Here is a 27528-nt window from a genome sequence, read left to right on the forward strand (position 1 = left end):
TTTGGGGGTAAACTACATTGAAAACAGTAGCTGTGTTTCCATTAAATTGTTAAGCGAATTTATGCGAACTTTTGAAATGTTGCAAAAATAGAAATGTGAATTAGGCGCATTTCCATCAACTGGTTTGGAGCGAATAAATTCGGCTACAGCGTTGTTTGGTCAGAAATTGGCGCTATAGGCTACGCATGGCTGTAATTCGCCAGTAAAGAGAGTAGAAGAAGTAGAGGTTGCGAACCGGAAACAAAAGAAGTCGCCTTGGGCATCTAACCAAGCCCCCAGGAATAGCGCGGGGCAGTGAAGCAAATTTTCGTTGTGGCCAAATCGCGGTACTACAACTTCCGTGTTTGTCACGTGATGCCATTGGGCCTAAAAATACTTTTTCCCATAGACTTACATTGGGAAAGAGACGTCCATAAATCACGATAGAAAAATGGAGAGAGGTCTTCAGGAATTTGTTTAAATTGACGCCGACAGCAGCAACAGCTGATCACTCATGTGAGTCAAATGTTCGCTACGTCAGAATTCATTTGGCAAAGACGTTTCCATAATCCATTTAGTGCATCAACTCTTTTTCGACAAAGGCAAAAACCACCTCAAGCAAGAGTAAAAACGTTTTTTGTGGATTTGAGGAGGTTTTATCGAAATATAAAATATGTGAATGGAAACACGGCTACTGTGCACTTGGAAAAGATCTCAGAATTGTTGCTATTTCTTGTGTAAAATGCACTATGAAATAGCAAAGACAACACAGGAAGTCATTTACAGACTCATTTTGTTGTTAAGTAGATGATAGCAGTGATAAAACTGCATTGTCATATCTATAAAACAAGATAAAACAAATATATATATATATATATATATATATATATATATAAATAATAACTACAGTACCACAGTCAGAGAACTCCTGAAGAGGCTTCTTCTGTGTACATGCTGACTTGATGCTTCTACTACTTAGTGCTGTGAGGACCTTTATTTTAAGTGACTGTGCATGACCTCTGATCGTAAAGAGCGATGCAGTAATAGGATGTACAGCAGACGTGATGCTTACTTCTGCGAGTTGATGCCGTCGATGGTGCGAATCATTCGCTCATTGAGTTCCTCCTCAAACCTCCTCCTTTGAGATTTGGACCTGGGATCGAAACATGGAGACAGAATAAAAGTTCCTCCCGTATATGTGATGAAATGTTTTAAAGACAGAGTGACGTGTCATGATAATAAATGCGGTATTGCTCCTAACTCACCTCTCTCGTCTCTGGAAGTGGTACTGCCCCATTGGAACGTCCTGAAACAGGAATCAGACCATTGATCTATTAATGACTGATATCTGTTGGCGGACAGAGGGAACTGCATTGCACTTACAGTTGTGTTGATCTTGCCATTGTCTGTGGTCATGCTGTCTCGATGGTGGAGGTTGGCGAAGGGTTTGGCGGCGCCCCAGGACTCCAGGTATCGGGTCATTCTGACAGACGCCCTCATCTTCCCACCGTCCAGAGAGGGGCGAGAGCGCACACCCAACAGAGGGCTGTGCCTCTCAGTCTGGGAAAAAACAACAGGAATAGAGAAGGAGTTGAATGACCAAACAGAGTCAGGCTGTGTAACATTTGCTGAAACAGTGGTCACGATTGACAAGTATGTGATATGGTGGCACAGGTAGCGAAAATCTAGTTTATTAGCTATCATAAGCCACCAGACCAGTGGGCAACTCTGGGGTCTGCGAAATGAAGCCAGTGCAGAAGTGCCTTAAACTTGCATTCTATCTAATAGCCAGCAGGGGGCGACTCCTCTGGCTGCAAAAAGAAGTCTGATTGTATAGAAGTCTATGAGAAAATGACCCTACTCACTTGATTTATTACCTCAGTAAACATTGTAAACATGAGTTTATGGTCTCAATTGCTAGTTTCAAGTCTTCTTCAATACAGCATGATGTTCATTTAGTAAATGATGGTCCCATTTAGAGTCTAATAGACCATAAAGCAGGGTATGCTTTAGGACGGGGCTACCTTGTGATTGAAAGGTCGCTACCACGGCGTTGTCTGGTCTGGGAGTTGTCCGTGTTTTCGTCTAACAACTTTAACCCTTTCACAGTGTGTTTTCAGTTCATGAAAGTTAATTATAACTTTTAGGTCGCCTGAAAATGTCTTATTCAGCATTGGGGTGTGCAAAAAAATGACATGGCAAAAGCCAGATACCAAGATGGCGAGATGGCGATGACTCGAGGCTTCATAACGTCAGTCTTCAAAACAATGGGTGACATCACGGTGACTACGTCCACTTCTTAAAACACAGTCTATGCACCAGACCAAGGAGCAAAAGCCCTGAGTATATTGAATTGAGCAAGGGTGTGTTTTATTACTTTTGAATTCCAATTTATTTTCGCTATTTTTTGTTCAAAAGTTGCATAACTTTGCGTAATCTATGTTGATACCTGAACAATTTGAGACAGCGATCAATTTTAGACAGTTTTAAAGGGGACATATTTCTCATATTGTCTGTCTGAATATACCTGTATTCACCCTCTGTCTGAAACGCTCCGTTTTAGCGCCTGTCTCTTTAAAACCCCCCTCCTGAAAAAGCCCAGTCTGCTCTGATTGGATTGTGACAAAAATATGGTGCACCTTTACAAAGGTAGTTCTCATCTGTGGGCAATATATTCTAATGAGTCTGCATGTGACATATGAAGGGGAGCCAAATCTGAATGGCTTGTTGAATCACATGTTTTCTGATCGAGGCAGCTTACAAAAAACTGACTGAGTTGTCTTATTTCAGTTTGAGGGTTGGTAGGAACTCCAGATACACAAATGTATGAGCACAAGTAAGGTTGAAATGAGTCCTTGAGTAACTCCAATAATTGGATTACTAAAGGTCATTGATGCAAAGAATTTGCATCAAGGCTTTGTTTAATCCCCCAGCCACGGAGGACAGATGTGCAACGAGAGCACACAGGGAGCATAATCCCTGAATATTAATTAATTAATATAAATTTAGAATTTGAATTGAATTGAATTCATTGAATTTGAATTAATGAGTTAAAGTTATAGAACCTTTACAGGAGTAGCCCATAAGATGCGTACCTCTTTAAAGTAATTTGAAATCATTATTTTTTTAATTCATTTGTTTGCATTTCAGAAAATGTTATCCATATGTTATATTAGTGTATTTAAAACCTAGAATGTAATATGGCACTTAAATGCATTAAATAGGTTTAGCTTTGACAGATAATATTATTGTAATACCAACTGGTCGTCAATTTTACGAGAGTCATCTTTTTTCCTCTTTTGTATATTTACAACTCCTCCTTAATAAAGCAAAAGTATTTATTATCCGATTACTCGATTAATGGATGGAAAAATCGTCAGAATACTCAATTACTAAAATAATTGATAGCTGCAGCCCTGTGCATAAGCGCTGGAGAAGTAAGATATTCATGATATGTCCCTATTAGATCATTTCCTGAGTGCTTTTAAACATGTTTTGTTAATCGATGCCATGCAAACACGGCCAATTGTGATTGATGTAAGTGAAATGAGGAGCATTAAACTGAATGAAAGTGAGCAATGCACAACGTCAATATCATACAGTTAGAGTTTAAACTTATCTAAAATGTCCTGCAATGTACTCTCTCCCAAAAAGTGGAGTTTTCCAAAAAGTCAACGTCACATCAATTAAAAACACTAGTTGCTAACATTTTTAAAATTATATTTTGGAGTAAAATTTAATAGATATTTTTCTGGGACAAAAAGATAATAATACATGGAGAGAAAATGAGACCACGTAAGTTAACATTCAAAACACATTAAGCTGGTAATTCATAACTTACTACAAAACATCACATGCACAAGCCTCATTTGACCAAGCTGATCTTTTTACGTGTAGAAAAATAAATAAATATTTCAGCAGCAGTCCGTGCTAAAGGGACTAGGTACTTTGGGAGCAGTTGTCAATTGACGTGTTTGTACTTAAAACAATTTTAGAGAATGATGCAGCGCTCCTTTTATTTTGGCATGTATGCTGAGTGCTTCTCTCTGACAAACACCACACCACTTTACTGCAGACAGAAACATTTCCCTGCAGAAAGCCAGACAGCAGTGAAAGGGAACGTTTATGCCAAAATGGAGCGGCTAAAATCCAGGAGGATTAGTCAGATGATGTTCCTTGTTCCAGTCCTCTGGTAGAGACAGGTATTGTGACTGACCAAAACATGGCACATAAGCCTATAACAATTGAAAAAAGACTCTGTCCATAATGGTGGTTTTCATTTCCTGCGGGTGCACTGAAGAGGTCTGACAGTGACAATCAATGACAGTGACAGTGGAGATGACACATCCTGTGATCCATACTCCATATTTGGCCTTGATCCACTCAGGGCTTCTTGAAAATGTCACAGAGCACCCCGAGCCTTTTTCCAATATGTGATATCAGGATATTGAAAAGATATCTCCAGTAAACAGAGGATACAGAGTATAGCATCTTGTCATATTTTCAAGAGACCTCCTATAAGGTCATGAAATGATGTTGTATGAAGGTAGGTTAGGCCTAAAACTGCTGGTTTACTTAATTACTGTTGGGCTGCAGGGAGTCAGAATAAATTAGGTCTCTCTACTCAAGTGCTGCTACTCTGGATTCCAGAACGAAGTTGAAAAACAGGAGTGCCAATCTGTCATGAAATGCATTAATATACTGCAGAGAACAGAGAGTGCTATTAACAAGGCCAGCTGATAACATGCAGCTTGTATGACTGCCAAAATAACCTCTTCTTCAAAACGGAACCACAGCTAGTGGATGTTGCCCACTGATAAATGTGTCAACATATGTCCATGCTTGTTGGACTGAAGATGTTACACAGATAGATAGATAGATGGATAGATAGATAGATTAGCAACAATAGGTGAACGTCTTGTTTCAGTTCAATGAACATCTGATACTCCTGCATGCTAAAATAACACAGAAACTGGAATATTCTGCTACTGAGCTGTATTATATATTTAGTCCGTTTTAATCAAACTCTGGTGCGGTTCGTTTGGGCAGTTCTTAACGCAGTAATCGTACTCTGGTGCGGACCAAAACAACTGGACCGAAACTGCTTGTGAGAGGTGGCCTCGGATCGTTTCAAAGCTTGTTGAGATGGACACAGGTAAACAACAGGTTAACATGAGAGGTCTGACCCGAAGTCCGATGTTTGCTTTACATCTGGGCTGAAGAGAACATACAGGATATGATAAATAAAGTCCACAAAAATCGTGATGTTTATAAAGTCATTCCATATAAACTGGAGGGGAAGGGATTTGTGTGCACAGTAGATCAGTGCCGAGTCAAAGTAAAAAAAAATTTGACGGCAATATATCAAAGTCTGAGATTCCCTGCATAGAAGTGGCAGCTCTTGAGATGAAAAAGATAAATTCGCTCCTTCGTACACGCCCCTTTAAAGTGATGTGATGACTTAAAGGGAAAGCTATCCTCAGTCAAGCTCTTTGAAGAGGAATCAGAAGATGGAAAGGAGAAGACAAAAAAAGGAGCCAAAGGACCGGATTTGGAGGAATCGATGCTGAAAAAGACACCGTGACTTCTTGTGTCACTGGTGGCATTTTTCAAAAGATGCACTAGAAAGCATAAAGGCCTTCATTCTTCAGTAAAAAGAGATGCCACTCAGAACCCTGAGGTCTATGAAGCAAGCAGACAGTGAACACAGTGTGCCTGGAGGAGAAGAACTGAATGCCTTAGTGCAGATATTTAAGGGGGTGGGTGCATCTTCGCCAAGTTATGGAGGGATTAGAAAGGCAGAGGACTGTTTCGTTTGCCAAGCCAAAACAACATTGAGCACAGACCGGATGCCAACAACATATTCTATATAGAGATATTCTTAGAGTTCACAGAGGAGGCAGATCTCTTAAATGACCTTAACCAGCCCGCCGTGTCCTGGTTTGACAGGAGGAGCTGCACGATGCCTCAAACTGTGAAAAAGGGACTTCGCTTCCAACATTATCTTCTCTCAGCAGAGCGACTGACTGAACACCTGGAGAGATGTTGTTCATTTGATAACATACTGTCATTGGTTCACTGCACACAATCATTATTTTCTTATACTTGACATATTGTTTTGCTGCTTACTGAGCTCTTCTTGGCAGGATGAGAAGGTGGCGTGGGATTTTTTTTTTTTTGTGTAAACCTGGCCTACACATCGACAACGTTTGTAAAGCAGCGTTGTTGTCCGTGGTGCTGAAAATAGACCCTCGAATTTTTGGGATTCTAGCTCATTATATCTACTATAAATGACGTGAAAACACAAGTCATGACTCAAAACACACAAACTATAAGTAATTACTGCTGCTGCAAACTGACAACTATGGTATGTGAATGTTCGAACTGGATCATAGAGGCAGAGGGGAAAACAATCGGTGCCCACAATATGCAACCAAAGGCTGAAACACTAACAAAAATGCCTGTAGATAGCTAAAAACATCAGATTTCAGCATGTCAAAGGATTATTAAAGCACCCTCTGTCCACCGGGGGTGCAGTCGATGACGAAAATGTTGATGTTTGATGATGAAGTTAGCTGTAATCAAGCTCCTGTAGCTATCTGAGGCACTTGCAAACATAATACAGTATAGCTTTCTGATTCATCCAAATTTCACTATAACACAAGTTGCATACTTTCAAAATGCCTTAACTTAACTTAAACAAATATAGTTAGCCTGAAACTGAATAAATATTTGCTGCACATGTCGGCATACTGAGTGCCAGGATCCACAGTTTTCCCATTCTTGCAGCTGATGCCTCACTTTTGTCTTCTTAAAGGCTCAGTTTTTCAGCTTGGCAGCTTATAAAAACTTAGTTCTGGGTTCTTTACCCTGTTGGTTGTGCAGCATCCCATCACACAGCAGCTTTAGTTTTTTTTTCTGTTATTTGCTAGCCAACAGAATTGACAAGGAGACACCTTCACGCAATACAAGTAAATGAGAGCGATGAATTGTTTCCCCCCTCTGGTGTGGGTGGGACTTAATTGCGCTCCGTCTCTATAAATGATGACATATACAGTACAGGATAATGTAGAGTGAAGATAATATATTTGCTGCCCTGTGAAAAATATTCTTGCTTTCAGCTTTGTGACCACACATTTTCAGCTAATCCACTGGGGTTTTAAACAGTTTTATTACCTCCGCCAAGGAGGTTATATTTTCGGTTTGGTTTGTTTGTCTCTTTGTCAGCAAGATTATGGAATAACTACAGGCCCTATTTATGGGCCAATGCCGAACCCATTACATTTTGGAGCGGATCCAAATCACGGGGAGGATACTAGGGCGGGGTATCGGTACTCGCTACCTTTAAGGTATCGACGGAAACAACCCCAGTACCAAGTAGTATCGAAAACTCTCCAGTCAAATGATACCTGCAATCGATCCGTTTTATGCCCAGATTTAGAAAAAGATGACTATTCTGCTCGCAGCCAATCGCTGCAAGCGTTCTTCGATTTATTACGTGTGATTATGACGTCTTTTGTTAGAGTAACCCCTTTAACTGTGCTTTCTGATTTTATGTGAGTGTATAGGACCATGTAGGTGATGGTATCTGACCTTGGGGTTGATGACCAGGTAGGTGACCACTCCATGTTCTTTCAGGTAGGAGTCTCGGCTCGGTCCGTCTCCAGGCTCCACCTTATAGGAACCCTTCAAATGCTCCAACGTCTCCGAAGAGATGTGGACCCTTCTGGAGATGAGACAGGAGGGGATAAGAGGACAGATGATGAGAGGTTGAAGGGATAGTTTAGGTGTTTTGAAGTGGGGTTGTATGAGGCACTTATTCAGTGTATTACCTACAGTAGATGACGGTTAGCACGCCCTCCCAGTTTGGAGAAGCAGAACGGAGTACCAGCACGGGAGCAAAGCAATATACTGTACTGCTGTGGACGGGGTCGGCAGCAAAACATATTTTAGCCACTTAAAAGAAAGACTCACCTAAAAATCTATTTAAGTGTACACTATATTTAGAATATTTTCACCACTTTATCTTGCCGTCAGACAGCCCTTTCCTTCTCTTTTCCAACGGGGAACTGAACTATAAGTGAAACTTATATACACTCCATTGACAAAAACAGTATAGATAAAGGCCTTTACACACAAGGGCCATGACGAATAAACAACACGAAAATGCAAAATACTCGTCTGTGAATATTATTTGTCTAGGGGCTTTTATTGTGAAAGGTAACAACAGAAGGAGTGGAACTGGTATGCGCTGCCTTTGTCAAGGTTGAAAGGAGTAATAAAGTTTGCAGTCTTGGTTTGGACTACGGAGCCTCCCTGTTGTTCTTATAAATATAGCTGCAACTCAACCCGTTCCGCACAATGTGATTGGTTGATGCCCTGCAAAAAATCGATGTTTCGAAAACACATTACTTTGCTTTTTCGCTGTGTAATATTCCTGTTCTGTGTTTAAGTATGCATAACAAAAACAACAATTCGGAGAAATATATTGATGTGCAAAATAATTGCACAAAAAAACGCTGCCGGTGTGGAAAGGCCTTTCGGGAAAATATTCTAACTGTAGTGTACACTTAAACTGATATTGATTTTTCAGATGGGCCTTTCTTTTAGGTGGATGTGGCCCCTGTAGACAGCAGTACATTGCTTTGCTCCCGTGCTGGTACTCCTGTCTGCTTCTCCAAACTGGGGGTGTGCCAACCGTCATCTCCTGTAGGTAAATACACCGACTATGAATAAGTACCTCATACAACCCCACTTCAAAACACCTGAACTATCGCTATAAGAGCGTGCGTCATTGTGCCATCATCAGCTCTCTCAAACATGTTATTTACTTCCCAGCTTTATAACACCAACAACCTGCAATTCTCCCCTTTTTTCTGCCTTGTTTGCTACCTTTGCAAAACAGAGAGGGATGGAGATGTGTTTTCATATGTTCTTTCCAGCGGGCATATTTTTTCGATACCTTTCAGCAGGCATGAGAGGAGACAAAACCATTAGCAGCCCAGTGAGACAACGTGGTGGTATTGGAGAGCTTATTTTCTGTGTAGCAGACACATAACCACCAGCCAATTTCCCCCCATGCTTGTTACAGTGCTAGGATGGCAGAGCTGATGCCCACATAACAAATGTAGCGCTGATTGGTCAAATGAGGTGGCTGTAATTGACTACAATTTTTATAACAGGGTAGAATTAGAACAGACATATATCACGGGATTCAGGTCAGTCTGTAAACATGCATTTCCTGATGCAAGATAGCAAAGAGTCAAGGAAGACATGATTGATACTGTAGACTTGGTGGTATATATAAATATTTTCGGCTGAGAGTTGATTGTGTTTGTTCTTGATGCTGCTGGAACATGTCAATATGTTGTTCCCTCAGGTGTATCTTCATATTTGGATTTAAGGGGGTGGTTTACTGGGGTTTCAGCCAATGTTGATTTTAGAACACTGATATGAACATTTTCTTTAGGTTGACCTATTTTATTTCATGCAGTGCCTATATTGGACCAAAACAAGTGCCACTACCTAATTCAGCAGCTTTATGACATGAACACTGCACGTGTCTTGGATATATTTATATGCATACGTAAGAATGCTTCAAAACTTCAAATGTATTTTTGTATGCAGTTCATTACGTACGACATTTCCAAAGTTTGTTCATAAATGTATTTGATTAATAAAAACACTTTTTTATGTCGCTATTTATACAAATCAACTTATAAATCAAATATAATATTGCATATACTGTATGCGACAATTAAACCAACTGAAAATATGATATCTGTTGGCCTACAGTTTAAATTGGATACCAAAGGCAAGTCCGTAATGTACGGATTTATTTAGCTCCAATGATGCAGTCACATCAAATGTGATTTGAAGTAGGATACAGTGTGTCAAATCAACATAAATTGAGTATAACTGAAAACATATTATTTAAATTTCTTCTTTTATCTTCTGGTAAATCAACATATCCCTCTTGCAATAATGGTATATACATACATACATACATACATACATACTGTACATACATAGCATGACAGAACAAAGAGGAAAGAAAAGAAAAAGTACGAAAATAGTATTTAACTTATTTACATTGTTGCATTGGCTCAGACCTGAAAACATGCAGGCCTTCAGTGCTTTGTTGTTATACTTTTCTGACATTCAAATTTCGATAAAAGCAGATGAAAACTGACTTATAGTTGAAGGATATGCACACAGTAGTGCAGCAATCAGGTGCACTGTGCCCATGGTGCGGAGTGTCACTGCCGCCACAGTAGTTGGCAGCTGACGGGGGAGGCTCGGTGCTGGTTGGTGCCGACAGCCTCAGAGTTATTTGCACTTCAGCTAGCTACTAACGGCACACTTACAGCAGCAGCATTCAGAAATATCATTTTAATCTATGCTGCGGTCTGCACTGGCTTCGTGCAGGATTCAATTTACTTTGTTTTTATTCTTTTTCAAATTAATAGCCAATGAAGGAAAAGGAAAGTGATAATATGAATAATAATCACAATCTTAGTCAAGTCATATTACTTGGAAAAAAATAAACTAATAATAATAATAATAATAATAATAATAATAATAATAATAATAATAAACAAAAAAAAGTGGGGGCGAATACGCTGGCCACCTTAATGACATATAGACCAATAAACAAACACCAACAGTGACAAAAAAAAACAACATTCAAGAGTGGACATGGACACATTTATATAACCAGACAAATATCAACAATGACAGAAAACAATGAGCTGACTAACATAGAACAGAGACGTAGAAAATAAGGTCCCTTTTTGTTCAACTGAAGTATTTATTTCCACTTAGTACTTGTAAACGCAGTTAGGTCTTTCCAGACGATGTGTAAAAACAGGAGGTGGCAGTACGCAATAAGAAGTTGACAAAAATCAGAAGTGCCGGTACTCAGTACCGGTGAGTACTGGCCCATTTAAAGTGCTCATTTCATGTTGATTATTGAAAAATCTGAGAGCAAAAAAGCAATATACCTCATTCTTTTAGGAGTGAAAAGCCTCCTTGAGACACTAACTCTCCACTGAAACTCAAGATAATGATACTATGGTGCTGCTGGCCTCTGGGACTCACTCACTTCTACTTTAGGCCTCATGGAGCTGCAAGCGGAGCAGATGGGAATTCACTGCTAAGTGCAACTCAACATCAATCACTGAGAGAGCAGGAAGTGTTAGTGAAATCCCAAAGCAGAGCTCCCTGTCTGCTTTACAAACTTATACTGGCAACCTAGTTTGCCAACTGCACAACAATTACAAGGATTTGCAAATCAGCGCTGCAAAAGCAATGAGATCAAGTGAAACGTTATTTGAAGTATTGGTTATATCTTACCCTGGCACGCCTCCTGCCTCCATGTGATTGGCTAGCGTTACGTCATGTGACCACACATCATATTGCCACTTGCGGAGGCCAATCACACCACACAGCACATTCCCAGAATGAACACCAACACGCATGTTGATATCGACTCCGGTGGCATCTCGGACCTTCCTGTGGAGTACAGAGCAGAATTAATCTTTAAAAGGAGTAATTCACTAATTAGGAAAATGTGCTTTATTTACTTTCTTTCTGAGAGTGAGATGAGAAGATCAATATCAATATCAATCGCAAAGTTGAGTACAGAGCTGCAGGGTTGGGGAATGTGAAAAACCCACTGAGATGTAGCATCTAATTCTCAAGAGGATCCCATTACAAAGAATACATTGTATCTCATTTATTTAATCTGTACACAAACAGAGATGTAAGCAGAGCTGTACCAAATAGTTTTAAAGCTTTATTGACATTTAAATTCTAAATCAACATTCGAATGCTGCATAGTTTATTATTATTATTTCTTTTACATGTCTATTCTTTGTGTTCAAACCTGGTATTTCTGCACAGTTGCAGATGAAGATCAGGCAACACTAATATTAATAGTGTTATACTATTTGTAGAATTAGATTCCAGTGATGGCAGTCTCAATCGCTAGTTTCAAGTCTTCTTCAATACAGCATGATGTTCATTTAGTAAATTATGGTCCCATTTAGGGTCAAATAGACCATAAAGCAGGGTATGCGTTAGGGTTTGGCTACCTTGTGAGTGACAGGTCGCTACCACAGGCCGCAGTAGCTCAGGCCATAGGGACTTGGTTTGGCTTGGGTTCAAGTCCCCACATTGACCAAGTACTGAGTGTGAACTGGTAGCTGGAGAGATGCCAGTTTGCCTCTTGGGCAAGGCATCAAACCCCCAAGCAGCCTGTCAGCATCTCTCCATTAATGCATGTATATAGGTCCTGTTTGTGCATGTGTGTATTTCAGGCGTGTAATGTGTGTAAAAAAATAACAGAGTGAAAAAATTGAATTTTTGAACTTCAAAACGGCAGTCTACAAACCAATGGGTGACGTCATGGTGACTACGTCCACTTCTTATATACAGTCTATAGCCCGCACCTTGGCCTACATGTATTTATGTTGACGAAACTGATGAGTTATATTCATTAAAGAAAATGTATTCAATAGACAAAGACTAATTTATTTAATCAAGTTAATCACTTTTTTCAAACTGTGGATTTTATTCCAGGATTTTTATATATTTTTAGGATGATGACGTCATAAAATATGACGACAGACATTCAAAGCTTCATTCTTAAATCTCAATAAAAGCTTTGAATGTACATTCGGTACAGCCCTGGATGTAAGACAATTTTACTTGCTGAAACTGTTTCTTGGCTAAACAAGCACATTCACCAAAATGTTGAACATTTGAGCCAGTTAGGGACCGCCATTACCAAAGCTGCCAGTAACTAGTATTGTATTTTGTGACATGAGTCAGTGTTTCCTCCAGAATTTAATTTTAGTCTGGTTCGAAAATCCTCCACAACAGCACTGAAATACTCTGCTTCATCATGTCAGAGGTGGACGACACCGAATGGCATCTTTAATCTGATTGTGATTTAAAGGTCAATGCAAGAAAAGCAAAATATATCGTTCCATAAAACTAGTGTGTGTGAGTTCATGCATGAGTGAAAGACACAGAGACAGAGAGCAGAAGGCGGGCGCTCAAACAGTATAATTTTTTTCATTTGTTTGAAATTTTTTATTTGTTCAGTCGGGAGGCTTATCATATTGAATTCACATTGTGTTTACTCTGGAGTTCAAACAGAGCTGAAATCAAGTCTGGCATTCCTTCTGCTCAATCTGTTTGACAGGCGTGTTTGTTTGTGTTTGTGTTTCCGTTAATGCGTGTGTGTGTGTGTGTGTGAGAGAGAAATTAGCCAGAGAGAGAGAGAGAGAGAGAGAGATCTGGTATTTTACTTGATGGCCTCACACATATCCAAGCCCATCTTCACGCAGTTCCTGGCGTGGTGAGGCAGCGACTCGGGCAGACCAGACACACAGTAGTAACAATCTCCCAGGATCTTGATTCGCATACACTCGTTTTCCTGAAAGAGAGAGTGGTAAAGAGGGGGACAAAAGTGTACATTTATCATCAAACTCCATAATCTGTCTATAATTATCAATATCTTAAAGGGAAACTGCGGTATTTTTCAAGCTATTTTCTCTTTTTTTTGTGTCTAACTGACTAATAGGGACGGCAATTTCTGAAATTGGTCCAGCATTGAGGGAGATCGCTGCAGATGGCAGCTGCTCACGGGCTGCAATATGGTGCTATTGGGGCAAGCTGGCACCGTCATTTACGTCCACTAAAAGTGCTTGCTTTTGCCTTGACAGGCTCTGATTGTTATTGTTATTAAGTGTCTGACATTGTTGTGTTGGAGTACAGAAAACGTAGCTTAAGGTTAAAAGATTTTTCAAATCTTAACAGATTTTGAAAATGTGAGCGACCCCACACATAACGACATGTCATGATAAATATAACAGTTTTGTTCAGATAGTGTGTGGAGAGCACCGATCTGTCCAAAACAGACAAAACACCACACACTAACAGATTCCGTTCATGAACAACAAGAGTCCCGACTAAAAAAAACAACCCGGAAATCTCGCAAAATCTCTCGCGATCAAAACGTGACTTTAGTGTAGACAAACATGGCAGACTACAGCGATTGTTTTTGCACTAGTATGCACTGAAAATTCACGAAAAAAAAGAAAAAATGAAATCATTGAGACACGTTAAATACAGACTTGTGTTGTTGCCACAAATCAACACGTTGGTCCTCCATTTCTGAGGTCTATCTTACTACTTTATGCTTCGTGTTTTACATTATCTCATGCATTAGTCGCGGCCGCCACGACGGCGGTGGTTGTCCTTCCTTCTTCAGTCCGCTTGGTTCTCAATTGGCTATCGTTTTTTCCCACGTGACTGCGTCATCGGCTGTCCTCGGGGGATTCCCCACACACAACAGGCTATCCGATTGTAAGTTTTGAACATGTTTAAAATTTACGAATTGAAATCGGTGCGGCCAGGATGGACTTCCAAGCTGATCAGTGGATGTAAAAAACACTCTTAACATACCTCACACAACAGGAACATCTGGAAAGATAATCTTTAGAACCATCAAAAAATCTGGGCTTTGCTGACGATTGTCGGGAGGGGGGAATCGGGCCCCAAATCGGCTTGATTCTCGTGTAGTGTGTGTACCACATGAGTGTTATCTAAAAGATTTTCAATGTCATGGTTGAATATTTAGATGATTTTGACAATGTGGATGAGGTCTTTGAATTCTATGGCCGCCCGTGTTTATTTGAGCCAGAGTATACGGATCTCCAGATTTCACAACAAAACTTCTCCTTGAGCGAGATTTGGTTAAACACAAAAACAAACAGACCGGATCAAGTGAAAGGTAAAGAAAGCATTTTATTTCTCTGTAGGGTCCTTTCAATAATGTAGTCAGACACTGATGATAACAATCTGAGCCTGTCAGTGGCAAAAACAAGCACTTTTAGTGAATGTAACATTACATTGACGCTGCTCACTTGGCCTCACAGCTTGTTTTGCGACTGCTGGTGGTTACAGCGTTCTCCCTCAATACTGGACCAATGTCAGAAAACAAAAACATGGGAAAATAGGGTCCGGGTTGAAACAGAAGTTAACCTTTAACTAACGGTTTACTATTTAATTTATAAAATGACTTTTCTCGTGCTCCGTCTCACCTCCACACACAACCCTCACACATACACACACATGACACACAGTCACATCCATCAAGCCCAAAATCATCTACCCACACACATAACACATTAGCTCTCATTCCACATGTGGGATGTGTAACAGCTCATCGTTGGATCGGGTTTATATAACGGCAGCTTCGTCAGGCAGGAGGACAGAGCTGCTGGACACAAAGCTGAAGATAGCCTGACTCAACTGTTCAGAACCGAATAACAGAGTACCCACGAGACTGACCAGCCCACACTGCTGCAACCTGCAGCTGTTAACACAGCACAGCGCTCTGGGAAGGTACGGTGTGGAGGCCGACACCGGCCGCAGGACAGAGAAAACATTCATTTCAAGGCTGCTCTTCATCTGATTGACAGCACAAGATCCTGCTCTCTCTTCTTGGTTGTTTTCTAATTAATCAATTTGTGCACACTTTTCAAATTAGGTCAACTGTTGTAGACTTCAGATAACATTAGCTGGAAGCACTATTTGTGAACCAAACACATTATTTTATGTCTTAAACATCCTTAATTTATCCATTAAATCCAAATGAATTCTTTAATTAAAAATGCCACACTGTAGTTTCAGATAATGAAGGCTGATTTTTATCGGGTTGAGTCATGGAGACTCTGGAAATTAAGGGATTTATGATGCCTGTTTTTCATGGTTTACGCTGCTACTTATCATTTACAGGTTTCATCCACGGTTTCATCCATTTCTGCTGTGATTGTTTTCATCTGTAGCACACACAGTGTCCTTGTGTATGAAATGTGATATATATATATACTGTAAATAAATGAAGATGGGCGTGTCTTGAGTTACCTTTGCAATCTGGTCAAATTTGCCAAAAAGTTCATTCAGCATATGCACAAGTTCACCTGGGGAGCAGTCACTGGCCAGCCTGGTGAAGCCCACAATGTCGGCATACAGAATGCTGCACAAATCAAGAAGAAACAACAAATAAAACAATTAATATTGCATTACTTAACCATCAAATAACACAATTTATTGCATACTCAGTTTTTCATTGTACTTTATGAGGAGAGGCATAACGTTTTTTTTTATATTTGGGGGCCATTATTATTAATAGAGCAACATGGATATGGAGCACTTAAGTATTTGCTGCACTTGCTTTGGATTAACTTGTCAGCGGTGCTGTTCTTGTGCTCTTTTACCATGGTGGCAACAGATGAAACATTTTACTACAGAAGAAGTCTTTCTGTAGACTAATGACAAACTACAAATCCAACAAGTCTGAATGAAGACATGCATTCGTTTCTGCTCAGGTTTACAATACAATAAAAATAAATAATGCAATACACGTTATTGTGCTTCTACATCCAGAGCAGTGTTGTAGTCAAGACCACCTAAACCGAGACCAAGTCATGACCAAGACCAGAGTGTATCAAGACCGAGATAAGCCAAAGACTTTGAGGGGTTGAGACCGATTCAAGACCAAGACCAGTGTGATTCCCACACTGCATGACACACATGTGGAACACGCAAACCAGAAGCACTCCTCAAATTGATCTGAAAGATCCGTATTCCCATAAAACACCCACAGAAAACAAATGAGGATTCCTCTTCATTCACCTCTTTTATCGCCATATACTGTATATGTGTGTATGTATAAGTGTACCATGAGAAAGATCTTGATAAAATAATCAATACAGCATTGCAGAGATGAATTTTATGTGTGGGATCTTGCCTTTGCTTTCTATGAGCTATCACAGTAATGATGTTAACAAATAGATAAGACAATGAACAGGCAGTTTAGTGATAAAATCCAGAATCCTCTTTGTCAGAGACAAGACCGAGTAAAAAATGCGGTCGATTCCGAGATGAGACAGAGACCTTCAAAAAGTGGTCTTGGGACCGGTCTCGAGATCAAGATCGATCTTGAGCACCTACAACAAGATCCGGGTGGCAGCTAACTTATGGATCTTTGGATCACGCACCTAAACTGTTTTCTTTCCATCATGTTACTATTGTGTACTTCCTTACCTACTCATATTTAAAATGTACATAAAAAAACAAAACATTAAAATGCACAAAAAAGAAATCTAACAAACTGCAAAAAAAATACATTCCTGAATAATGAACAATGTGGCAATGTTTTAGCCAAATGTATAAAAAAAATGTCATTTTGTAAACAGACCTATATAAACAGCCCTTCGTACATTATGTCTCCAGCATCCTGGAAATGTGACAAGTCTGACTGTTTCCCAAAGAGAAGGAATGATCTTTCAATAAGCATAAAAACACACAAGCAATTGTTAGAGCTGTGGACCGGATGGTGGAGGCAGTGGCTGGTGTTTGTCTCTCCTCTAACTGTCTTACAGTGTAGGAGGATCCCAGCAGAATCACACTGCCACATGTCCTTGGGTGTCGGTTTCTTTGTTCTGGAGAGATTGCCCTCTTCCATATGAGCTAGACCATGTGCGGATCTGTTGTTATTGGATGGATAATAGGCAGATCAACATGAGCACACACTCACCCACACACACACATCTGAGGGACACGCTGATATTGTTTCTTCCGTGAAGCTCCAGCATGACATGCTATGGAGAGGCTCTTATGGCTAGCCTGGTTTTGTCTCTATGAACCTACAAAATATACTGTAGAGGAGGATGACCCTAGAGTACAATGGAGGTGGACTGACTCTGAATTGAATTTGGCCATAGCAATGAAAAGGAATAAGAAGATTGGATGTAGAGAATTGCGGCGAGAAAGGAAAGAAGAGGAGACGAGAGGAAGGAAATAAAGCGAGCTGATAGAGGAGCACAGAGCATAGGAGCAATCCAAATGTGAGAGCAGGTAGAGAGGTGGAGGACAAAAGAAGACAAGGGTTGAGCAGTGAGGAGAGGGAGGACGAGATGGTATAGGATGCAATCAGGCGCTGAGATGAGAGCAGAAAATAATAACCTTTATTATGTGGAAGCACAGATGAAGGAGAAGGAGCCTTACCTGACATTGGTGTGCCGCTGCACGTAGAGGTTGTGGAAGTTGTTGGTGCTCTCAGTTCGACCGAAGTTGGGTCCCTGCAGCCTCTGGATGATCTCGGCTTTCATCACTCTGGCTATGTGAGCCGGCAGCAAGGATAACAGTAAACGCTCCTGGGGACAGAGAAAGGGGAGTCAAGCAACTAGGATGTAATGCTGATGCTGAGAACAAAATATGAATATTTGGATTTACACGTTATCATAATAATATAGCAACAGTGATAGAATAATACTACGACCTTGATACACCCGCAGGATGCTTGGCTTTCTGAGTTAATGTGGCTGGAAATATTCAGCTACATTTTTGCTTTTGATTTCGAAAGCACTCCAGGTCTGTCTTTTTCGTCCATTATTGTTGCACGTTTAAAAATAAATACGACCTCATATGGTGTTAATTATGTTTACACACCGACTTCGAAAGCGTTTTTTCGCTTCCGTCAGAAGGCAAAAGAGGGTTGTTTGACCACTCACGCCCCTTGGCGTCACTTTATTTTCGGCATTAACACCACGACAGTTAGGTTTGGGTTTGGTTGGTTGGTTGGTTGGTTGGGCTTAAAACTACTATGCTGATTGTAACGTGAAAGTGAAACGTAATGCACAGGACATGAACGGCGGTCTCCTGGATGAAAGCCCTGTTTTTGTTGGACCCTTCCACGTCCCCTCCCATCCGCCCTGTGTGTCTTTTGCTCTTTGAAATACGTCACCACAGTCACTCCCGGCGCACTTTCTCATTTGTCGCAGATCGGTTTACATTGTAGTTAAACCCTCCGAGAAAGTGCGCCGGGAGTGTGGTTACGTAGTTTAAAGAACTAAAGAGACACACAGAGCAGGCGGGCGGGAGGGGAGGTGTTCGTGTCCCGTGTTCACAATGTTCAGTGTCATTTTCATTGTATAAACGTAGTAATTTTAAACCCAACCATGTCGTTTTTTTTACAACAACTCTAGTGGTTTTGTTGCCTAACCTAAGCAAGTGCTTTTGTATGAATTCAAAACGTTAACCACATGTTTACTGCAACCATACAGTGACGCCAAGGGGTCTGACAAAGCGTCGGTTTGTGATGACACACACACACAAAGGGACTACAGCTGCAAACCTGTGTTGTAGAATGACAATAAATTAACCTTGAACTTTGAAAATACAACAGATCACTATAGAATAAGAGAGACCGCGACACAATAGAGCTGAACATAACAGAGCTTTTCTATTCTCTTCTGCTTCTGTTCTCTAATACCGCAGATGCAGATAAATATAGCCGCTGTCGTCCACAGCTAATATTTAATCTCCTAAATAGATTTATACAGTCCCTTAATTATGGTTCATTGGGGCTAATTTTTCAGCAGTGAGCACAGGAAGCTAGAGTCAAGTACAGAAGAGTAATTGAGGCAGAGGGACATTTTCTTCATTTTCAAATACTGCCGTATGCAGCATGGCAGAGGAAAGAAATGGAGCAAGTTCTGTTAATGTGTAGACTGCCTGTGATCCTATAGGTGAAACATAAAGGAAACATACTTGTCAGATAGACAATGGTTTTAAGACAAAAAATAAGATTTTTATTTTCATAAATAACTGTATTTATTATAATATAAATAAACAATTGGTCTCTGATATTGTTGGCTTATCAGTTTCAATACAACGAGTTACAGGGGTGAACAGTTTCTTTCTTTCTTTCTTTCTTTTTTTTTTTATTTGTTAATTTCTTACCTCAATCGATTCACCTATGTATGGCGTTTCCTTTTTTGAATTATATTGAAATACATTTTTTAATGCCAGAAGCTATATATTTGCTTCATTTGAGTCCATGCGGAGGTAGAAGGAAGTTACCGCTTTTATTGTTGTAGTCTGAGTAACGTGACATCATGTCCGTTCTGTATCCGTCACTCAAAACAAACCGCAGCCGGCCGGTCGTAGCGATACGTCCGGTTTTCAAAATAAGTCGTAAACAAAGGGAACTGTATATACAAAATACATATATGTTAATAAGATTGATTGGATTATATTCACCAGAAGTATAAAACATTACATGTCTCTTATAAGTTAAAAAGAAAATACCACTAATTTGTGAGGGAAATGTCTTTATTCTTTGATTTTTGGGTTGCTGGAAAAAACAATTAATATATAATGCCTGACAATGACTGATATATTTGACTTCAGGACATCTCTGACTACATACAAGCTGAAAATCAAACATTTTTAATGTATTAATTTAGATATTCTCCAAAGTAAAAGTCCCTAGAAGTGTATGATTCAACTTTTTTCCCATGGTCTAGTGTTACAAAAGTGAACAAAAATAAAACGTAATCGCAATAAAACGTAATATCGAATTGCAATACTTGTAGAATCTCAATTCTTAAAAAATCGCAATAAATATTGAATGCGAATGTGAAGTATCGTGATCTCGAATCGCGAGATTCAGCCCTAGTCGTTGTATAATATGGTCACTTCTCTGGGAATAAGAAAATACAGCTGTTGTGTAACCTTGTGAGTTGTGGGTTTTTGCTTTAATTTCCGCACCATCCACATGGAATGGAGGGCTGTTTGAGGGTGATTTTGAGCGCGCGTGAGTGTTTGGGTGTGTGTGTGTGTGTGTGTGTGTGTGTGTGTGCATATTAGAAAGAGCGAATAGCTGCCTGAGGGGGTGTGACTCATAAATGCGGCTCACAGCAGAGAGGGTCATTACATTGTTCACACACCACAGGCTCATTTCCTAAAACACAGCAGCAAATTAAGTAGAGAGAGTGGTTGGAGGGGGGGGGTTGTGCACTAAAAATAGAAATCCACGCCACCCGCACTTATTTACTTACTCAGCACCGAAGCAATATGAACACTCTGCTGTGAGCATGCAGAGGTGCTATAATAGCCTGAGGAGATGCAGCTTTATTAATCAGGTGTTTGATTAATGAACTACAGCTATCTGTATTCAGCTATTGAATGAGATTCGGCATTGTTTCGTTTTGCACTGGCATTTGAGTGCATCCTCACACACTCTCAAATACGTACACACACACACATAAATATATGAACATACCCAACATGAAGAGTGAAAGGAAAATATTCATAAAGTGTGCAACTGTGGTAATAAATTATTTACAACTGAATTCAAATGAAAAATAAAATAAACAAATATATTTTCATGAGTTTGTTCTGCACACCTGTAGGATAAATGACATATAACAAGTATATTTGCACGTAATGGGGTATTTTGTAATATTTCTACAAATATATACATTTAAAATATTAATGATAAATTATGTATTTCCATTAGTAAGGAAATATCTCAAAAAAGTAATCATACCTAGTCCCTATTGAGTGAATCATCACTTATTAATGTTTAATCTTATGTGTCGGAGAGAACGGCTAATGTCAGGGAGAAGACGCTAATGTCAAGCAAATGTCAGTGCATAATGTCTCTTTAGACATGACCGACTTACCAACTCCTCATCCCTGACAAAACTCAGAAGTGAAATATTTTGGCAATAAAACCGAACAAGTTTGAAATTAATGTGGCTTCTTATCCAGTATGTGTGGCTCTGAGACACAGATAGGATTAAACAAGGAGAGTCTACAGCATAGAAATACAATAGGAGTAGAAGGGTCATTGAACTGTTTGCTGTGGCAATAGGCTCGTTCGAGATGACATGCGCCTCGCCTGGAAAGTAGACGAGATCAGGCGGCTGCAGCAGGGGGCGGTGACAAAAAGCTGCGGTCAAGTCGGACAGTTTCTAGCTGTTTAGAGCAGCCTTCAAAAAATGTACAGGAAGTCACAGAAAAAGTGACTTCCTGTTAGATCCGATCTGTGGGCCACTTGTAGTTTTCAAACCACGTAGGGATTTATTTAGATTTGTTTGTAAATCTATCTGGAAATTTGCGTGTATCTGGCATTGCATTCTATACTATACTATACTATTCTATAAAGCACATAATGAGCTGATGATAAGTGTTACATATAGAAAACCTTCATTATTATAACAATTATTATTATCAACCACACAAGATATGTTTGTTAACAGATGAAACCTTCATTGCACAACATGAGACTAATACAATCTAGTGTTCAATATTACAATTACGCAGAAAGTTGTGACTTTCTACTACACGTGGTGTTTGCTGTCAAACTAAGAGCCAATGAGCTCTTTGATCAGGCGCGAGCCAGGCGTTTCCCACAATGCCTTGGGTCTTGCAGTCGGTGGAGAGCAACTGCGGCGCCGGGCTCTAAAAACTGCGGCCACCTCGATCTCGTGAGGTTATCGTTGCCCACGTGTGCATGACGTCAGAGCGAGTCGGCATCAAGTCGGACACAAATCTAACCGGCATGCATTGCGCGGCGATCAGCGGTGATCGATTCTGCGCAGGCCTGGCTCATCTTGAACGAGCCTAATATGACTTGTGCAAAGAAAATTGCAATTGTTGTTAGTTGTTATGGCGACAACAGAACCTACGTCAGCGGGGGCGTAAAGCTTCACCGCCACACTGCTTCCAGAAAACAAGCTGAGCAAAGTTGTCCCTCATCTGGCGATAGCAACGGGCTTTCCTCCGCTGTTGTTACATTTTGTAATTTTGTATTGAAACATTTTACACAGCAGTAAAATGTATAAAAGCAGGAGCACTAACTTTAATGTATCACAAGCATCCCCAGAAACCAGAGCTTTTATCAGTCGTTCATTTCAAATCTATCTTTTTGTGTGTGTGTGTGTGTGTGTGTGTGTGTGTGTGTACCTGTTGGTGCTTCTCAAACTCCAGTTTAATGGGGGACTTGATGCAGTTGCAGGTGTCTTGGTAGGTCTGTTTGAGAGCCAGGTCCATCAGGTGTTTGTGGTACGCCCCGGCCAAGTTACCACAGGTGAAGATGATCACGTTGGCTAAGATCTGCCACATACACACACAAAGAATAAGGCATTAAAATAATGCTAGGAGTTGACACATGTTCCAGATATGCCTGTATGTGTAATTTCCCCCGCTATCTACCTCCTTCCACTTAAGCCTACATTATTACCTCGTAAAACCAGGCCAGAACACGCACTTCGACTGCGCTTTTCCACCTCTGTGTCAACTTCAAGCTCTTTAAAATGTGGCCTTGCATATCAATAGGTTATCCTTGGTGCTGTATCCAAGGGCAATGAGTGTCTCCACGCATGTTTTATTGTGGTGTGGTTTTCCACTGTGTATATATGCGTTAGAGAGAGACCATCGTGATTTGAGTGTTATCAGGGTGTTTACTTTGATGGTTGATTAGAAAGAGTCAGTGTGTGTGTGTGTGTGTGTGTGTCAGCCTCAGACATGCATGTGAAGCAAAATCAGTTCTATTTTATCTATCTACTTTAAGCCCTGGGCCACACTGGGAACATCAGCAGCGCGTGACGTCTGCGGAACCTGTTCTTTTTTATTTCAGCGTCCATGTTAACAGGTTAGAGCAGCCTGTGAGAGATTGGAGGTCTTGCCTATTCGCGCGGTTCGCGGCAAAAATAGACAGTGAAAGTGATCTTTTGACAGTATATTGACATCATACCAGCAACATTACTACAGTGTCAATGTCTGTATCTGTAGAATAAGTCACAGACATGAAAAAAGTAAAGATTTTTTTTAAGTCAACACTTCCTACAGGACAGTGTTGTAGACAATGCAGTGACTTGCACAGCTCCATGAATGAATAAAGTACCCGGTTTTAATTGTGGATTATTACTATTATTTACAAATGAGCACACGCTTCTTAATTTTTTTCTCTCCAAAATAAATATAAATGACATTTATAATGAAATGAAATGGCCATTATGAAAGGCAGCAACAGCGCCGCAGCAGAAACGCTGCCAGTGTGGACACCACACGCATGACAGACGCATCAGTTCTCAGCCGCCACGCGCTGCTGACGTGCCCAGTCTGGCCCGGGCGTAAGTGATATCTGCCATATTTCTGTATAGATTTTATACTTGTCTTATTGGTCTGTGATGTTTGTGGTGTATTAACAGAAGCATTATGAGGTTTCTGTTTTGTGGTGAGACTTTCTTGTGCTACTGTATCAACAGTATGTTCATTTAGAACCAGTATTTTAAGAACTGCACATTAGGAGGCAGTTAATTTGACCCTGGTGCTTTACTGAATGAGCCGTGTCACCACGATACAGGATGGGTTCACTGTTTTACAACCCAGGTCTTATTAAAATGTTGCACCTCATCATTTTTAATCGTGCATGAAACAGCCTTACCAATTTCGTTTTGACTAACCCCTGTGCCGTGGCTAATAGCGCAGTGAAGCAATCATTTTCAGGCCAACAGGAAACCAAAACAGGATGTTGTGTTAATCGTAGATTTCAGCAGTTAACGTGAACAAATGATCTGTCTTACCTGCCAGACTAGTGGCTCCAGTTCTGTGGCGGTGGAGGCCAGACAGATGCTGAGGGTGACAGTGTGCGAGAAGCAGGTGACGGCGCTGGCGATAATGGCCCCTCTCATGGAGAAGGGCAGCATGGTGTAGACGACGAACACGATGAACAGGAAGAAGGACACCTGGAAAGAGGAAGATGTCAACAGGGAAAGGGGCGCATTTGTCTAAAATAAACCAGATCTGTTCAAAGCTCTTGATGATGACTTTTGTTACATTTTTTTCAACTTTGTAGTATAGACTGTCAATCGATTAAAATTTGTAATTGTGATTGATCGCATGATTGGCCATAATTAATCGCGATGAATTGCTAATTGGTCAGTTTTTATCTGTTCAAAGTGTTGTCAAGTATTTAATACTCTTATCAACATGGGAGTGGGCAAATATGCTGCTTTATGCAAATGTATGTATATATTTATTATTGGAAATCAATTAACAACACAAAACAATGACAAATATTGTCCAGAAACCCTCACAGGTACTGCATTTAACATAAAAAGTATGCTCAAATCATAACATGGCAAACTGCAGCCCAACAGGCAACAACAGCTGTCGGTGTGTCAGTGTGCTGACTTGACTATGACTTGCCTCAAACTGCATGTGATTATCATAAAGTGGGCATGTCTGTAAAGGGAGACTCTTGGGTACCCATAGAACCCATTTTCATTCACATATCTTGAGGTCAGAGGACAAGGGACCCCTTTGAAAATGGCCATGCAAGTTTTTCCTCGCCGAAATTTAGTGTAAGTTTGTAAGCTATTGGCCTCCTTCACCAATACCAATGGATTCCTTAGGTTTTCTAGTTTCATATGATACCAGTATCTTCACTCTAGCTTTAAAACTGAGCCCGCTACAACCTAAAAATCAGAAGTTGCGTTAATGCGTTAAAGAAATTAGTGGCGTTAAACAAAGTTCCGTTGACAGCCCTACTTTGTCAGTCTATCAATCTAAGTAAAAATTACACAATTCAGCTACTGCTTCAGAGAAATATGCAGGCAAAAAAAAACTTTCAACAACATCATGCTTCAGCTATAATAACCATTATCTGATTTACAGAACTGTTATCATAGTGGACAGTAAATGCATTCCTTGAAATTAAAAACATCATAGGTCAAGCAGAGATATGCACGGTCATATAAGTACTGCAGTAATGCGAAAAAAGAACACAGCAATGCCCAAATATAGATCACAAAAATATCTGTAATTTCTGTTCTCTATCCTCCCTCTTTGTCTGCTTTTTGCCTAAATACAGAATACACTTTTAGTGGGCCGCCCACTGTTCTTCACAAAAAGATCAAATGATAAACTGCTGATCTTATGACAAATTATGAAGAGATGAGTGGGCTGCTCAACCAAGCATTCCAAAAAAACAAAATCCTGCCTTAAAGGGAGACACTATAGGTGTTTTAACTAATAGATATCACCATGAAACCTCCCAAGTTGATTACTTTAAATTAGGGCTGTCAAAGTTAATGCGGTATTGATACGTTAACGCAAAATTGTTTTAACGCCACTAATTTCTTTAACATATTAACGCAATCGTTCTTTCGGAGGTTGTTGCGGGCTTAGTTATGACACTGGTATCACATGAAACTAGAAAAACCTAATAAATCCATTGGTACCAACCATGTCATACTAGCTTGTTGGGAAGGAGGTTAAATAACACTGCAAACTTACGCTACATTTTGGCAATGAAAAACTGGCATGTCCATTTCCAAAGGGGTCCCTTGACTTTTGACTTCAAGATATGTGAATGCAAATGGGTTCTATGAGTACCCAGGAGTCTCCCCTTTACAGACATGCCCACTTTATGATAATCACATGCAGTTTGGGGCAAGTCATAGTCAAGTCAGCACACTGACACACTGACAGCTGTTGTTGCCTGTTGGGCTGCAGTTTGCCATGTTATGATTTGAGCATATTTCTTTATGCTAAATGCAGTACCTGTGAGGGTTTCTGGATAATATTTGTCATTGTTTTCTTTTGTTAATTGATTTCCAATAATAAATATATAGGTACGTTTGCATAAAGCAGCATATTTGCCCACACCCATGTTGATAAGAGTGTTAAACACTTGACAAATCTCCTTTTAAGGTACATTTTGAACAGATAAAAAAGGTGCGATTAATTTGCGATTAATCATGGACAATCATGCGATAAATCACGATTAAATATTTAAAATCGATTGACAGGCCGACTTCAAAGATTTCTTATGTTTCAACATGCAAATGAAGCATTATCCTATTAAATGTGAAAGAAATCTGAAACATTGGAAAAAGCCAGGTTAAAAATTATTGTTTCATTTTGTTTACATATTAGAGACAATTTTTTTGATTGAGGGAATTTGAGAATTTTCTCCTTTTATCGCTTCATAAATCAGAAAAAAAAACGATTTTCGCCATGTTTTTATGAATGAAATGCTGTATAAATCAGGCTATGAATGACATATGAACAAACCCCTCTGTTAAAAAACTTCAGAATATAGATAGGAATGAAACTGTAAAGTTTGGTGTGTGTAAGTACTACTGAAGTGAAGATTTCTGGCTCAGAGTCTGAGAAAAAACTCATTTTGAGAAAACGGCCTTTAAAGATATGGATTGTAAAATTCCATCAATTTTGCAACACACTACAGGTGAACAGAGTAAAAACATTTAAGAAAAAGATATCACCATGAAACTTCCCCAGTTGATTACTAACATTAAGACAATTGTTTTTTGTATTGTCAGTTTTCTGAAATTGTATGTTTATCATGCAAATGAGGCATTATCTAATGCTAACATTTGGTGATTTTAGGAGAAATCTACAGACACAATGAGAAAAAATGTAGTAAAATAAATATATTTTTGTTTTCTTTCCACTAGTCTGAAAGAAGACATGTTATGGAAGCAAAATAGCCCAAAATCTCTGTATGGAAAACAATGTTTTTGTCTGCAGTGCCTCGTCTTAAAAAACAAAACACAGCACATCAGAAAATCACAAAAATACTGAAGTATAATACATTTCAAAAATGTCCTTCCATATGGGAATGAATATACGACTGTAGTACTTTACTGTGGG

The 27528-nt window shown here is 39.8% G+C and overlaps 1 protein-coding gene across 4 annotated transcripts in view; it reads right to left on the minus strand.

Moving 5' to 3' along the window:
* Positions 1 to 27528, minus strand: part of adcy2b (adenylate cyclase 2b (brain)) — a 66787-nt gene that overhangs the window by 20370 nt on the left and 18889 nt on the right. For all 4 annotated transcript variants that reach the window (XR_005210453.1, XM_037796030.1, XM_037796031.1 and 1 more), the window contains exons 3-12: positions 24435 to 24596; positions 22813 to 22962; positions 18064 to 18212; positions 15919 to 16030; positions 13296 to 13423; positions 11335 to 11493; positions 7573 to 7705; positions 1363 to 1539; positions 1245 to 1285; positions 1052 to 1132 (exon numbers count right to left, since the gene is read on the minus strand). Coding sequence is in view for 3 of the 4 variants with exons in the window: in XM_037796030.1 (XP_037651958.1) it covers positions 1052 to 1132; positions 1245 to 1285; positions 1363 to 1539; positions 7573 to 7705; positions 11335 to 11493; positions 13296 to 13423; positions 15919 to 16030; positions 18064 to 18212; positions 22813 to 22962; positions 24435 to 24596 (1292 nt within the window). In the remaining variant the exon portion in view is untranslated. The remainder of the gene's footprint in view (positions 1 to 1051; positions 1133 to 1244; positions 1286 to 1362; positions 1540 to 7572; positions 7706 to 11334; positions 11494 to 13295; positions 13424 to 15918; positions 16031 to 18063; positions 18213 to 22812; positions 22963 to 24434; positions 24597 to 27528) is intronic.

This window comes from Sebastes umbrosus, chromosome 15 (assembly GCF_015220745.1).
Source record: "Sebastes umbrosus isolate fSebUmb1 chromosome 15, fSebUmb1.pri, whole genome shotgun sequence".
Classification (NCBI taxonomy): domain Eukaryota; kingdom Metazoa; phylum Chordata; class Actinopteri; order Perciformes; family Sebastidae; genus Sebastes; species Sebastes umbrosus.